This window comes from Simochromis diagramma, unplaced genomic scaffold, assembly GCF_900408965.1.
Source record: "Simochromis diagramma unplaced genomic scaffold, fSimDia1.1 OVJJ01000585.1, whole genome shotgun sequence".
NCBI lineage: Eukaryota > Metazoa > Chordata > Actinopteri > Cichliformes > Cichlidae > Simochromis > Simochromis diagramma.
The window spans coordinates 1,016,069-1,032,500 of record NW_024387398.1 but is presented as its reverse complement, the minus strand read 5'-3'; the positions used below and the strand labels follow the sequence as shown (position 1 = coordinate 1,032,500).

General features: G+C 42.8%; 1 protein-coding gene across 2 annotated transcripts in view; it reads right to left on the bottom strand.

The window, feature by feature from the left end:
* The window catches only part of abhd18 (abhydrolase domain containing 18), a 23,608-nt gene extending 7,222 nt beyond the window's left edge, over positions 1-16,386 (bottom strand). Inside the window, exons 1-7 of one of the 2 annotated variants that reach the window (XM_040010130.1) lie at positions 16,267-16,386; positions 15,656-15,891; positions 8,410-8,518; positions 4,922-5,006; positions 4,738-4,838; positions 1,600-1,675; positions 1-41 (exon numbers count right to left, since the gene is read on the bottom strand). The exon at positions 1-41 is cut by the window's left edge and continues 44 nt beyond it. In XM_040010130.1, coding sequence (XP_039866064.1) covers positions 1-41; positions 1,600-1,675; positions 4,738-4,838; positions 4,922-5,006; positions 8,410-8,501 — 395 coding nt within the window. In that variant the 5' untranslated portion in view covers positions 8,502-8,518; positions 15,656-15,891; positions 16,267-16,386. Of the gene's footprint in view, positions 42-1,599; positions 1,676-4,737; positions 4,839-4,921; positions 5,007-8,409; positions 8,519-10,701; positions 10,914-15,655; positions 15,892-16,266 lie in introns of those variants that run through there. The other variant, XM_040010129.1, reaches the window with a different exon arrangement.
* Between the last annotated feature and the right edge of the window lie 46 nt (positions 16,387-16,432).

Below are 16,432 nucleotides of genomic sequence, written 5' to 3'. Positions count from 1 at the left end.
ATCATGGGCCGAGCCATCAGGGTCCGCCGACGCCAGAAAAACTACAGGTCATAGAAACACAAGGACAGAAACAGCATTCCAAAGGTCATCATCACAGCGACATCTCCTGGATCCTACAGATTGTTGGGGTCAGTTTCCAGAGTTAACCACACACTTTGACACCATTTATTTATTAAATCTTCTCGTCTGACGCGTTTCTCTGCTTCACAGTAAATCTGGACCTTGAACCAAGTCTGCTGTTCAACTTCTGAGGATTTCTTGCAGTCATGTCAAAAACACAGTAGAAGTCTTAGGTCTGAGGAATCATCTGGTCCCTAACAGCTTCTATAATTATGTAAATATGACCTCAAATGAACAACAGCACTAAACATACGACACTCTTCTCTATAAGTCAGAGGACTGGAGTTGATTTGGGGTGTGGACTGTGACGGGTCATTTCAGCTCGTCTGTTACAGACTTGCTTCTGTGGATGGGATCATTGTTCTGCTGCATGAGCCAGCTGTGGTCAGGCTTCAGCTGCTGGACACACAGCCTCACATTTCAGTTAATGTTGTGGTATACAGAGGAGTGGGTGGTCCCGGGGTCTGTGTATCGATGCAGACACAGATCATCACCCTCCACCTTTGTGCTCACTGTAATCGGTGGAGGCAGATGGCTGCTGGGTCTTTCCTCCTTGGTGTTAATCGACACCTTAATGCTCCAGACTAACAAACTGCTAAAGCCTACATAGTTTTTCACCCACTCAATGATAAAATGCCACGTGAGGTTTGGATCACCTCGTTTTAGAACCACGGGGACTCACTACGACATAAGCTGGGTTTCTTTGTGTCAGCTGACACAAGGCTTCCTTCCTCTGTGTGCATTCACATGAAGGGAGTTTGACCCTCATTGACTCTTCTTTTACACAAAATCCGGTGAGCGCTGCCTGCTGCAGTTAGTGACATTATCAAAGCACACGGGATAGAGAACTGTAAACAACACGAACATATATAACAGTGCTGCTGCAAATAAAGACATGCAAGTCGGTCTTGCTGCAGAAAATATTAATTTTGTGATTTGATGATCACGAGCTCACGTCATATAAATTCTTTCTTTCACTGCTCGGTGCACTCTGAGAGCTGCTGAACATCAGAGCACATTGAAACGTTACAGGTTACTCTGTGTTTGGGACTCTGTCCTATAGCCTGATAATGGATGATATACTTGGTGATAAAAAGCTACTTTCTTTATATCCATGTGCTTTGTTTTACATGATTGTGGGAGGGAAATGAACACTGCTCGTTGTTATTTCAAAGGAAAACAAGTTTGTCAGTGGCCTTTACTCCAGGGGTGTCAACATACGGCCCACTTTGATCTTAGATGGTCTGGACCAGTCAAACTCCGCTTCTGTCAGTGTAAAGAAGTTACAACTACAACTGTTTTTCTACTTGATAAAGAAAAAGCTGCTGTGGCAAAGACAGAAATCCATCAGCACAACTCTTTGGACTTACATGGTTTTATTTCTTTGGTTTGGTATTATAAGTATTTGTTTCAGCATTATGAGTTCTGTGGCGGATGCCTGGGAGCACATTCATATTAAAATAAAGGTAAGAGTCTTACATGGTCTCCAGTCCCAGCTAAGTGGATACATACTGGTCTGTTCTTCTGCCATCTCTTAGGAACTATGAACTGGAACCTGGAACAACACAAACGATGAGAGCCGCAGGTCTACAGGCAGCATTCCCACAGCACAAGTAAATCCTCTTCAAACATTTTCAGCACAAACACAGCTTACATTTCAGCCCTAACGATTCATGTGGCTAGCTCCAAATTCAGCAAATACAACCTCAGATGGAGCAGAACATGGCACATTAAACTATATCATTAATTAGGGCTGGGCCATATCATACCGTTCACGGTAATACCGGTGTAATGTTGGACAACGATAAGAAAATGAAATATGGCGATAGAATATGGGTAAAACACGCATGCGCGGTGCCTTTGTTTACATACCCACATGGCGGCGACGCAGAATGAGAAGAGCGAAAGTGGATCGTTGAATGAAACCATGAACCAGAACTGGTTTGTAAAAATGCTGCAGCTTCACTGGTGTGGAACTGGTTTAGCTTTCGTCCGTCAGATACACAACAAAGCACTATTTTTGGTAGCGCATGCTAGCGGGCCGTCGTTATTACCGTGTTGTTTGGAAAATACGGCGCACTTAAATCCTTTGATTTTTCTGAAAGTGGACAGAGCCCCTTATAATCCCGTGTGCCTTATGTATGAACTCTGGTTGTGTTTACTGACCTGGAAACGATTTTATGTGCACGGCGCTCGAAAATCTGTCAAATGTTTCAGTACGACTTTGCTGAGCTACGAAGCCGCACCGCTTGATGGATTGTCGGAGCATTACGGCTGTCGTAGGCGGAGCCTCGCGGAGTGATACGTACTGTGCTTCAACATAATGTTACCGTGTTGTGTGTGTATAACCTCTTTTTAAGTTCTGTGGATATTATACATGGTTATGCTGAGGATATGTCGGCCAGTTTCCACTGAAATGCCTTTTGGTTAAACTGTCAGCACGAATTTGCATTTGCACTGTTACATTTTATATAACTTTAATGCACTTAAAAAAGCTGCTTGTTTAAGTGAAAATACATTGATGGGTTGTTGTTTTTTTGCACTAATAAAGTTGTAAAGTATTTTGTCTCGTGTCAATTATATCGTTATGGCAAGTTTTCAAATGTATATCGTGATAAATATTTTGGTCATATCGCCCCGCTCTATCTTTAATTATTTAATAGAAATTAAGCCAAATTGCAGAAACACTCTTATTGTTTGTATAAGAGTTACGAACATTTAAAACACCAGTGCTAGTCAAAAGTTGCTACTTAAAGCAGCACAATGCAAACGTTCCTCTGTCAGTCCTCTGTGGTTTGTTGGAAGTGAAGGTCTAGTATTGGAGGGTCTGGGCATCCATGCTGTTCAGGCAGTTATGAAGAGCAGCTGTTGCATTAATGACAATGCAGCAGCTTCTTGGTGTGAATCGAAGTGCACTCTGAAAACGACTCCTCCAAACGTGCTCCACTAGACTCCTAGTGTGCATATGGCTGTAGCACCTTTGCTCAGGTGTAATTCAGGTGTGCTGTAAACAAAAACTTTGAGCACGCCCACTGTCACCAAGCAACAATAATGATCATCTCCTCTTCCAAACACAGTGATGAGTTAAAATGCAGGAATCATGAGTGACACCTTTCAAACATGAAACAATATTTGAAAACTGTAACTGGGGATTCCTGTATTGCTCAGCATCTGGGATGGAGCGACGTTTTGTGGTTCCACTGATGCAGCCGATGACTCCTGGAAAGTTCCCAAATTCATAGAACTTGTAATTAACTCAGGTTTCAGCATCTGGGAAGTTTATGTTCTGTCTTCTCAATCCACAAATGGTCCTGCACACAGTGAATGACACTGTTGGTTCACCGAGCCCACACAAACCCCCAGCTTCTCTGTGGAAGGTGCCAAAAGACATAAAGTTAAGAGCACCTGCAGACTTACTGGACTTACTGGGTGAAAGACTGGGTTCCAAAATGAAGTGATCTCAACATCATTTACTTTATGCATTCGAAACGAGCTCGAAAACTGATGTCATCAAAAAGCTTCAGTGGATGACTTCTGTCAGCAATTTGTCTAGCAGACGGTTTTCATTGATCATCTCTGAGATTCTCCAAGTAACCCATGTTATTCACCAAACAACATGAACTCTGAAGTTAAACCTGCCTGCTGGGACGTTCTATTTAAACTTCAGTTTATGCCTGGACTAGCTCTGATCTCCCTCAGAGCTAGTCGTAGTTTAGTCAGGAATAGGCTTAGTCTGGCACTGTTTATACCGTGACTGAGGAAGCAGATTTCTGTCTAGCCTGCATTGGCTGTTTAAATCTAGGACTAGCTTTAATCTCTGTCTGGGAACCCGCCCCTATAGAGCGCCTCAAGTGCTCAGGTAGAGTAGATAAGCACTAGATAAGAACCAGTCCATTTACGGCTGCTATAAACAAGAATGGGTCGCTCTCAGGAGCTCAGTGATTTCCACCAAAGCACCGTGACAGGATGTCACCTGTGCAACGAGTCGCTGCCATAGATTTCACAGTCAGCTGTTAGTGGTATTATAACAAAATGGAGCCATGAGGAGGATGGCTGGGTAACATTACACAGCAGGGTCAGCTTCAGCTGAATTTTTGTTAAATAAATAACGACGCTGTAATTTCTGCACATCTGAGGTTGTATTTACCTGATTTGAAAAATTGGTAAGAACAAGATGTTTTTAACCATGTGCTGATATGCAAAACCTCAGACGTGACAGAGGGTATATGTGTCACGAGTTCAAGAAGTTTGAGGGTAACAATGCTGGAGAAAAGAAGGAAAACTAAACCGAACATTATGTTGCGTCATTTTCTTGTTCCTGTTTTTGTCTCGTCTTTCTCTAGCTGGTCATCGCATGCGTCTGCCACCCTGAGCTTATTTTCCTGTAACTATAACAGAAAATATTCATTAAAAAAGGTTATTCAATGAATGTTTCAAGTTTAAAACAATAACTGAATAACTTTATTTTAAAACCCCGTCTGTACGTTTGAAAGACCCTAAACCAGCATCCACTTGGCCCTCTGGACAAAGCACCGCATCAAACTCGGACACAACCCATTCTCCCGTCTATTCTCTGTCTCCTTTCATTGCCGTGGCAAACAACAGCACCTCTTGTACCTGGCCTTTACAGCCTCTTGTGGCAGGATCCCAGGAACCAAATGCTCCAGAGGAGAGATAAAGAAGCCCTCTTGGACATGACAGTCAGCAAGCTCCTCTGTCTGCACACAAACACACAAATAATAACTAATGATACAAAAACAAAACAGCAGAAGAAGGAAAAGAGAGGAAATAAATGATGTACCTTGTTTATATAAACGGGATAGTCCTTAGGAACCAGAGACTTGCACTTCTCTCTGTCTCCAATTATCTTTCGAAACTCAAAGATTCTACAAAACAAACAGACGCATCAGTTTGCAGCTGAGGACGTGCTGATCTCATCCACGACCTGCTCACTGTAAGCTGGAGGTTACCACCTGATGAAGTGCGGGCGAAGGCAGCTCGACCACCACTAGCTCTAGGAAATCACATGATAGGGTGGGGCCGGGTTTCACAATGACCTCACCCTGGCTGATTGTGAGCCACACCCGTTTTCACGCCTTGGCTCGTGTGATTGGGTAGAGGATCAAGAGGGGGTCCATGACCCTCTTGGGGGGTCTCACTAATTTAGAAGATCATTTAGCCTAGAACAATATAAAATAATGATAAACCAACAATTATAGAAAAAAAGCTAAGACACCTTCCTGTTCATCACTGATTGAAGAACCAACCCCAGCTGCCTTACATAAGACTGACACTGACTGATCCAGAGTTAACTTCAACTATCACTTCCTCCAAACCATCAAGTCTATTAGATTCAATTCTAAGCTGCCCAAATAAGTACTACCATTAATTAATGCTTCAGTCTTAAATATGATCAGTCTATGCCACTGATGGGCTACAAACCTTTAAGGTGGTAGTAATTAAACTGTGCATTACTCCTCCCAGCTCTCTTAGCTAATTATAGGCCAATCCTTCCTTTTAATTTCCAAAACTCTTGAAAGAGCAGCTGTGTGTCTGTAAAGCAGTTAATTGGTCATCAGCTACAGTACTGCAGAGAAACTCAGGGTTGTTCTTCAATGCGTGATGAGCAGGAAAATGCCCTAGCTGTGCAGAGGGCTGTTTGTACAGCAACAAACTCTTTTTCCAGGCTGAATGAAGATCTTCTAAATTACTAAGACACCATTTCTTCTCAAGCTTATGAGTCAGCTGCTTTACGATGTGTGTTTAAGACATAAGAGAGTCAAGTATTTGTGATTTGAGGTTTTGTTTTTGGGTCAGCATATCCAGAGTCGTACACAATGAGGATGTAAGTCTATTAACGAGATGATCAACCTATGTGGAGGGTTTGGGTACTGTGTGGTGCACAGTACTGAAGAGCATGACAGAGGAGGAATTATGTCCTTAAACTTAGTTATAACACTTTTCAAGACATACTGTCAGCTAATGTATTCCCAAATGCTGTGTAATCCATTATTGTAACTTTAAAGAATGATTTCATCTGACCTGAGTACTAAATCAGAAAAGTCTGAGTACAGGGTGGGTCATTCATATGGATACAGCGTAACAACATGGGAATGGTTGGTGGTATTAAAGTCCTGTTTGTGGCACATTAGTATATGTGAGGGGGCAAACTCCTCAAGATGGGTGGTGACCATGGTGGCCATTTAGAAGTCGGCCATCTTGGATACAACTTTTGTTTTTCCAATAGGAAGAGGACCATGTGACACATCACACTTATTGGTAATGTCACAAGAAAAACAATGGTGTGCTTGGTTTCAACGTAACTTTATTCTTTCATGAGTTATTTACAAGTTTCTCTTTGTTCACAGCCATTGACATGTCGAAGAGGTTAACACGTGAGGAGCGGATCGAAATTGTGTTGATATCTGGTGAACGCAGTAACCAGGTCATTGCAGCAGGTTTCAATGCAAGAGCCCCTACGAGACCACCCATCTCCCATGCTACAGTCAGCAAACTGCTTGCTAAGTTTGGTGAAACTGGTTCAGTGTTGGATTTGCCAAAATGTGGACGCAAGAAAACTGTCACTAATGAAGAAACACCAGTGGCTGTCCTGGCTTCATTCAGCAAGAGCCCACAGCGTAGCACTCGCCGCATGTCACTGGAGAGTGGCATTAGTCGAACATCCCTTGGGCGGATATTAGCTACTCACAAATGGCACCCTTACAAACTCCAGCTACTGCAGCATCTCAGCGAGGATGACCCAGATCGGCCACAGAATTTGCAGAATGGGCAAAACAAAAACTGGAACAGGACCCTCAGTTCACGCAGAAGATTTTGTTCAGTGATGAGGCAAACTTTTATGTGAATGGTGTTAACAAACAAAACCATCGCTATTGGTCTGACACTAACCCACACTGGATGGATCCCTCCAAGACTGTTGGAACAACAAAAGTAATGGTTTGGTGTGGTATATGGGGTACAACGATAGTGGGTCCATTCTTCATCAATGGAAACCTCAAGGCCACTGGATATTTGAAATTGCTACATGATGATGTGTTTCCCTCTTTGTGCACTGAAGCTGGCACGTTCCCTGAGGTTTTCCAGCAGGATGGTGCACCACCACATTATGGGTGCCAGGTCCGAGCATTCCTAGATGAACAGTTTCCTGGAAAGTGGATTGGTCGTCATGCCAGTTGAATGGCCCCCAAGGTCTCCCGATCTGACCCCCTTAGACTTTTATCTTTGGGGTCATCTGAAGGCAATTGTCTATGGTGTGAAGATACGAGATGTGCAGCACCTGAAACTACGGATACTGGATGCCTGTGCTGGCATTTCTCCTGCGGTGTTGCTATCAGTGTGTGAAGAGTGGGAGAAGAGGGTTGCATTGACAATCCAACACAATGGGCAGCACATTGAACACATTTTATAAGTGGTCAGAAACTTGTAAATAACTCATGAAAGAATAAAGTTACGTTGAAACCAAGCACACCATTGTTTTTCTTGTGACATTACCAATAAGTCTGATGTGTCACATGGCCCTCTTCCTATTGAAGAAACAAAAGTTGTATCCAAGATGGCCGACTTCTACATGGCCACCATGGTCACCGCCCATCTTGAGGAGTTTGCCCCCTCACATATACTAATGTGCCACAAACAGGACTTTAATATCACCAACCATTCCCATGTTATTACGGTGTATCCATAGAAATGGCCCACCCTGTAGAGTAAAGTGGGCATCTACAATTCCACCCCTCAGGCAGGAGGCTCCGGTCCATTCGCACCAGAACCTCTCGTCATAAGAACAGTTTCTTCCCCTCTGCTGTTGGACTCATGAACAATAACCGTATGACTGTTCCCACCACTAACACATGACCCTACGCTGTGTTGACTGCATCATTCCATGTTTGGCACTGATCACCACCTGCACTCATGTATATATCTATCTACTTAGCACTTTTAATTTTTATGTTTATTTAAGCGTTATCTGACAGTATGTTTGCACTAAGTACCGCAGCAATTTCCTAATGTTGTAAACCTGCTCAACATTTGGCAATAAAACCCTTTCTGATTCTGATATCACAAAGAATCAACTTTTCTTCTGTGGTTGGCTTCACTGTGTGGTTTAATTTAGCACAACTGCAGTACTCCCCGACAGGACACTTGCGCTGCACTTTGCTAAACGCAGGCGGGAAACAGTTATTGTTTGGTGCACGTACAGAAAACATTGGGTTTCAGAGCGCAGTGCATGCCCCATCCTATGTGAAAGGGCCATGACAAAATGCTTCATACCTCTTGAGGTCTTCAGGCTTCCCCCATCCCCCAATAAAGAGTTTGGTGAGGAGCAGCCTTCGGTAGAATACATCCAGTCGGCTCACACCCATGGACCAGCCCCTGGCATCTACAAAGAGATGGACATGCTTTATTCTGAAAGTGCTTACTTCCTGTAGGATTGTTAAGAACAGAAAATAACAAAAAAAAGTCAGATGCTAACACATCTTTGTTTGACAACTGAGCAATATACCTCCCCCAAAAAAGGTTAAACGAGTCGCTCTACGAACACCGATTCCCTTTGAGTCAGTCGTGTTCTGTCAGGACAAGCAAGGCAGGAAGTGCTTGAATGTCCAATGTAAAAATGAGGATACATGAAGACAAAGGAAATTTCAAATCTCACAGGAAACAGTAGTTTGCATCTGTTTTAAAAGCGTGTCTTTCTCACAGTGATAACGGCTGGAGCCCAGTAAGCTCAGAGGCCAGCAGTGTTTTTCTGGTGGTTTGTGCATGTACATTATGGATAAACCACTGGTCTATGACAGTAAACTGATGGGAGAGCAACCTGCGAGACAAGCTGCCAATGGGTCTGCTTTCACTGTCCTGAGATCAGTTAGGACTAGTGCTTGGTATGGAAAAAAGCTAGCATTAGCAAGTAAATAAGCTTTAGTGACTTAGCATCGTAATAGACAAGTTTCTGTTTGCTAACCACTTGGCCAACAGGATGCTAAAGGGTGAAAAAGTTGCTAACTCCATTAGCTGACCATTATCGAACGTTGGGTCTAATAACACTGGAACACTGAACAGCTGCTTGAGCACCACTTACATAGCTGCTTTGCCAACACTCCTAATTCTGTTTTTTATTCCTATTTTAATTTCCCTTGAATATACAGACAGCTAACCATGTCTGCTCAAACCTTTTAATTCAGCTTATTATATTGTTAATAATCATTTTTGAAAAATCAAGACTTTGGCCCGTGTGTGACTGATTTAGGATATTTTCAGTGGAAAATACATTGAGGTTCAGACTCTGCCAGCATTTAATGGCTGAATGTTAACTTGTGAACAAATTCAACATAAACAGTTGAGCATCCTGCATTTAACAACTCGCTCTGAAACACATTTCATCCCACTTAAGTCTTAAAATAACTTCAGCCTAGTCTTCACTCAAACATGTGCCTGTTCCCTAATGTGACAGACCTTTTCTCAATCAGTGTGACTGATTACAGCATGAATGATGACTGCAGGAAAACTGGCTGACATAAGCATTATCATCTACTGAGGCAGGGTTAGAAAGATGGAGACAAAACATTTTATTCTTAAAAAGTCTCTGTCCATATATATTGATGAGTGAATTATTGTAAAAGCAGTTATGTTAAGTACAAAAAAAGCAAACCAGATTTAACAAAATAGCAAACTGTGCACTTTGGCAGTGACTTTATGAATGAGGAAAGAGTGTCGGAGAGCTGGTTGAGGTGCAGCAGGAAGGGATAAGTCAGGAAGAATATCTGCCAGCGAGCATGTTACGTTCACATAGTCTGTCAGCCACCACCTCACAGTTAACAGACTCATTTTTAGCCATCTTCCTGGAATAGGGCGCAGATCTCAGTCCAACAGAGTACATTTAAGATGTGACAGAACAGAGCTGCCGAGTAATCTGAAGGATGATGCAAATACTCCCATTACACTACTCTGATGAAACGTATCACATTTCTCTTCATAAAGTGATATTTCCCCGGTTGGTTGTATTGCCATTTGAAACTGAGCAGATATAAGAACATAAACAAATATATATATTTCATGTGACTTCTCAACTCTAGCTCTTCTCGCGAGATTTGACAACACTGACATGAGCAGAGGTCATCAGGGAGGTCTGGCGGCTGACTTGACCTAAAGCTTGATTAGTGCACATTTCTAACAGTGAGCCTTCAGAGGAAATACTTCCTCCACATACTCTGATCACAACGGCGCTTTAGTTTTACAGACAGACAATCAAATCAGAACAAAGCTGTCAGTGATGTGCGGTACAATGATGGGGTGACTCGTAATTTCCATTTCCATGCATAATCATCACCTTGTTACAGCATAAAACGCTATATCGTCTTCCACTGGTCGCTGTAGGTAGTAACTGTAATAACAACAACACGCTGACAATATAACGCAGAGACCAGCTGTACGACGGACACCCCCACGCGTTTCAACTTGCTGCTAGCTGTAAGTTAGCAAACTTCGCCTTAGTCATTCATTAGCGAGTTTCAGACCATGCAAACACAGACAGGCTGCGTTTGATACAGAGAGAAACAACAGCACTACCTCAGTCTGTACCCGAACGTATATCTCTGGGTTTGCTCGCACGGCTAGTTGAGCGCTAAGGAAGGCAAACGTAGTGACTTCGTCAAGCTACTGGGAGGAATGGTCGCAATTTAAAGGAAAAAAACGGTCGGAACTTCCGGTGTTCCAGATTAACCGGTTTTCACGTTATCTGGTGTTTGTTAACGGTACAACCTGTCAGAACAAGCTCCAAGTTTCAGATTCGCCACATTTTCAGACATTTTCGGAAGAAATTGAATTTTAAAAGACGCGTGTTTAGTTCAGAGTATCAAACATGACTTTTTAAAGATAGAAATATTTTTTAAAAAATCTGTAAGATCATTATTATTATTATCGATAAAATGAAATAAAAAATAAGCGACTGTTCCCCGGACGGCAACTGAATATTTTACAAGCCATTTTCATCAGCGGGTTAATTACTTTCTTGCCTTATTTCTTATATCCGTTTTTTGTGGCAGCAACAGACACGGCTGCCGGGTAGAAGCAGCATGCTGACTGGCCACACTTCCAGCTCCTCCCCTGGCTTAGGAGGGACGAATAACTGAATCCATCTTTTTTATTATAAATTTATTTTTGCCCGAAAAGCCAGAATCTCAGGTTAAACCTCACAAAATGTCAACAACCACCAAACAGCTAAAACCGTAAATGAGAGCAGAAACACGGATTCTGCACAAAGACGTAAACACGCATCAGGATCAGTGAGATGTCCCACCCGACGGCACGGACACTGTTTCGGCGGGCCCGCGCTTTGTGTTCGCGCCCTTTTTGCGCTGATTCTGAGCTGCAGGTTTTATCTCTCTCCAACCAAAATTCACCAAACCAGCAGCAAAAGAAGCAGCAAACTACGCTTCACATTTGATCAGCATCGTCATGAATTCACTCTGACTTTCGCTGTTTTGCTTCCACCACACTCCATGCACAGCTCTCTCTCTCTCTGTACTTCAAGAACAGTTTCCGTCTAAAAATCTCTTTTCTTCATTATTCGCTTGCTTGTTAAGCACAAGTCTACCGTTGTTTGCAGCGCTGTGGGCCGCTGTTTTTTTTACTTTTACTTACTTCCGAAAAGAGACACACTCAGCGGTGTCTCTAATCAAACCTCTGTAACTTTGCTCTGCTTCACTTCAGCAGCATCAGGTAATGTTCATATGTTGGTTAATGGTTTTCTTTCGTTTTTTGATGTACTGCAGAATATTTTTATAAAATCCCAGAACAGGAAAATCACCTTCATGTTTTTCTGTGTTTTATCTTCAGCTACTTTGACACAAAGGCCTCTGCTGTGATGCTCACACCTTTGATAAAGTCTGGCAAGTGTCAGCTTCCTTTTTATAGATATAAAAATGTGGAAATGTACTGATGCTGTAGCGGGAGACTACTGTACCCATAAGGCTGTGTGTGTGTGTGTGGGTGGGGGGGGGGGGGTACTTCCGGGAAACGAAGTAAAGTTGGTGAACTTCACCCGAAGGTGCTGAGTCCAGTAGTGATGGGATTTCCGCCTCTTTTTAGAGAACCGGCTCTTTCGGCTCCCAACCGGCTCTGCAGGTTGTTTTGTTGCTTTAATTCATTTATTATTAACAATAATATAAAATTATGCACAAAAGGAATTACTAATGTAAAAAAAAAGTATTTTTATTTATATATGTTTATATATAAATATATGTGGTGGCCCCTAGAGACAAAACACATACAAACTCCAAAGCACATTTCTAGCTTGAACTGAACTTCCAAAACAGAGCTACCTAGATCAGCGGTCCCCAACCCCCGGGCCTCGGACCGGTACCGGTCCGTGAGTCGTTTGGTACCGGGCCGCGAGAGTTGAGGCTCAGGTATGAAATGTCTGGTTTTCAGGGTTTTTATTGGTTTTCAGCGTTATTTTGTTATCGTTTTTATCGTTTACTCTGTTTTCCTGGGTCTTTTCACGTGTGTTATGAATAAATCTTCTTTTTTTCGATACTGATACTAGTTTTATTGTGTTGTGTTTATCCGCGACACCTTAAAGGCCGGTCCATGAAAATATTGTCGGGCATAAACCGGTCCGTGGCGCAAAAAAGGTTGGGGACCGCTGACCTAGATCACGTAAATTACACAATTGAAAGCATAAAAGCATATGTGTATTGTTTGTGTATTCATGCACAAGCATTCATATATATTCAAATCATTAAAAAAAAAAAAGTTCATTTACCTGTTACTACCACACACCAAATCTGGTCGTGGTACTTGCTGAACTGAGACACACAACAGCAGAGGTCACTATTAATGCGGTAAAAGAAGCCTTTGCAGGACATGCAGTTGCCGAGACTGTGGTATCGGACAACGGGCCGCAAGTTTCATCAGAACAGTTCAAGCACTTTGCTAAAGAGTACCAGTTCACACATGAAACGAGCAACCCCAGGTACCCCCAAGCCAACGGGGAGGCAGAACGCGCTGTTCGTACCATTAAAGACTTGAAAGGACTGTGACTACAGCAGAGCACTGCTAGCGTGCAGGGCCACCCCACTGGAACATGGGCTCTCACTGGCACAGTTGTTCATGGGGAGACACCTGCGTACCTCTCTGCCACAAGCTGCAGCGAAGCTGGTGCCAAAGTGGCCCGACCTACAGGCTTTTTGGAAGAAGGATGAGGAGGGGAGGCGTGAGCAGGCATGGCACAAAGACACAGTGGAACCAGAGATCTCAAATTTGGACTCATCTGTCACGATCTGCAGGGCAGATTGTCGGGAGATGAAGGATGTGGACCCAAGCACGGACGGCAACGTAGCTGTGAGAAAGTTTATTAATAACGAAAGGCAAAATACAAATCAAAGCATCGCAGGGAACTATGCTAACAAAAACCTAAACTGGGAACAGCTACAAAATAATAATGCAAGGAACAAAAACCTGAGACGTGGAACCTGGAGAGACACACGGCAGGAAGACACGCAGACGAACCAGCAACTAACAGAGGCGGAGACAAGGCTTAAATACAGAGGGAGAGCACAGCTGGGAGTAACTGGGCAAGACAAGGAAGTAAAACAATACACTAACATGAGACAAGACCTTCAATGTAAAACAGGAAATAAACTGACAGAACTCAGAGATGCAACACTGACAGAGAACAGAGGGAACAGAGTCCAGGAACCAGAGTTACATGAGACATGACTGACTGGGGAACAAGACAATAAACACACGCGCACAACTAAACCTGAAAGCTAAATCACAATAATCCAAAGGGCACAACCAAGGACTCAGAACAAAAACCATAATATAACATATTACCAAAACACAAGAACTCAAAATGCTGGGTCACAATGACCCAGAACCGTGACATCATCAGACCAAAGCACAGATGGTCTAATGTCCACTCCTCGTGTTTCTTGACCCGAACAAATCTCTTCTGCTTGTTGCTTTTCCTTAGTCGTGGTTTCTCATGTTAGTGTTTTCACTATGCCTATTTCACATTTTCATTGCCTGATTGCAACATCTGTACTGTTAATTGTAGGATCTAAAGAGATAAGAGTTCAGCTTACTGGTGTGGCCCTCCCAGTTTCTCATGTGCCCACCCCTGCTCAGAGGTGCCCTAAGGGGGAGAAAAGTGATGAATCTAAGGTCCCATGACTGACAGGGACAGAAAGTATTAACATGTCACCATCAACGTTTGCTTCACAAGGTACTTATAAACGTGTTTGTTTCATGGCATTAGTGTTGTTTTGTTTTTGCCAACAAAGACTGGTTTGGTTTCTTTCAGGTGCACGTGCTCCAAGGTGATGCTGAGAGCTGATGTTTCACAAAAGAAAGACAGACAGATGGAAATGAAACTTATACCAAAGTCCACATGAGAGAAACTGCTTGACTTTCTTAATATTAGTTAGTTTACTTCAGTTCTAACAGAAAATAATGTGTTTCTGTTATTTTAGCCAACATGCACCTGCCTGCACCAATTACAAATGTGAAATGTAATACATATATGTATTAAATCACTTATGTGCCAACGTGCTTCCATGCTATAATTCAATTCAATTCAATTCAATTTTATTTATATAGCGCCAAATCACAACAAAAGTCGCCTCAAGGCGCTTCATAGATACAGAGAAAAACCCAACAATCATATGACCCCCTATGAGCAGCACTTTGGCGACAGTGGGAAGGAAAAACTCCCTTTTAACAGGAAGAATCCTCCGGCAGAACCAGGCTCAGGGAGGGGCGGGGCCATCTGCTGTGATTGGTTGGGGTGAGAGAAGGAAGACAGGATAAAGACATGCTGTGGAAAAGAGACAGAGGTTAATAACAGATATGATTCAATGCAGAGAGGTCTGTTAACACATAGTGAGTGAAGAAGAAACACCCAATGCATCATGGGAATCCCCGGCAGCCTACACCTATTGCAGCATAACTAAGGGAGGATTCAGGGTCACCTGGTCCAGCCCTAACTATATGCTTTAGCAAAAAGGAAAGTTTGAAGCCTAATCTTGAAAGTAGAGATAGTGTCTGTCTCCTGAATCCAAACTGGAAGCTGGTTCCACAGAAGAGGGGCCTGAAAACTGAAGGCTCTGCCTCCCATTCTACTTTTAAATACTCTAGGAACAACAAGTAGGCCTGCAGAGCGAGAGCGAAGTGCTCTAATAGGGTGATATGGTACTACAAGGTCATTAAGATAAGATGGGGCCTGATTATTTAAGACCTATACTGATCTAATCTCTGGCTTAGGCAGCTGTCCCACTCCCATCCCCTCAGACCCACACTCCTGACACTGAACCAGCACCACTGATTTCTTAAGAAGTAAAATCTTTTGCCAAAAATGTGTCTAATTGCAGGAGGTTCCTTGGGAAATTGTCTTGGTCCTGCAGTCCTCTCTGGTGTCCTGTCACTGCTTGTTATTGTGTGTGTCTCTTTTCTCTGCACTCCTCCCTGCCTGGACAGTACTTCTCTCGGGTTCCTATGTACCTGCTGACAATCAACTCACCTGCTGCGCATCATCTTCATCTGATCGGTCACCACTTAAGGTGACGGCTGAGTCGGATTCCTGCTGTTCACCTTGGACCCTTGTTGGGTGATGAGTGTGTTTGTGAGGAGCGTCATCATGGAGTTTGATCTGGGACGTGCGAGTGACCGGCTCTGTGAACAGAAGAGTTTGGTTCCCTTTCCCTGGATCCCCCGGCGCCCCCTTCCTCTCACTACTGTATGTACAGAATCGGGGTTCTGTAAATAAACGCAGGTTGAGTTTGAGTCCTGCCATTGGCCTTGACAGATTTTTTTTCATGTATTTTGTAATAATAATTCATTATCATTATAACTCACATAAACAGAGCATTTTTGGAAAGGTGTCTATTATATTTTGCACACTGTCTGTGACAGATTGTTTTAGTTGGCTATACTTTGTTTGAAAAAATATTTAAGTAATATTTATCAATACTTAATGTTACAAATAAAAATGTTTAAGCCATAAAAAATACTTTTTATAGATGACATTTCCAAAAAGTTAACGTATTTTTTTGTATTTGGTACCAATCAATGTAAAAAAAAAAAAATCTAATAATGTTATCATCATATACCCCTGCAAAAATATCTACTTACCTAAGTAGAATATTGATCCATTTCTACTTTTAGGGCTGTCATGGTTTGCGGTATCCACGTTTTTTTCCACGGCGCCCCTACCCCTCAATGCTGGCACCGAGCAAGTTACACGGGGGAAGATGAACTGTCTCATCCCAGTCACAGGTACACTGAAACACCGTCTGCA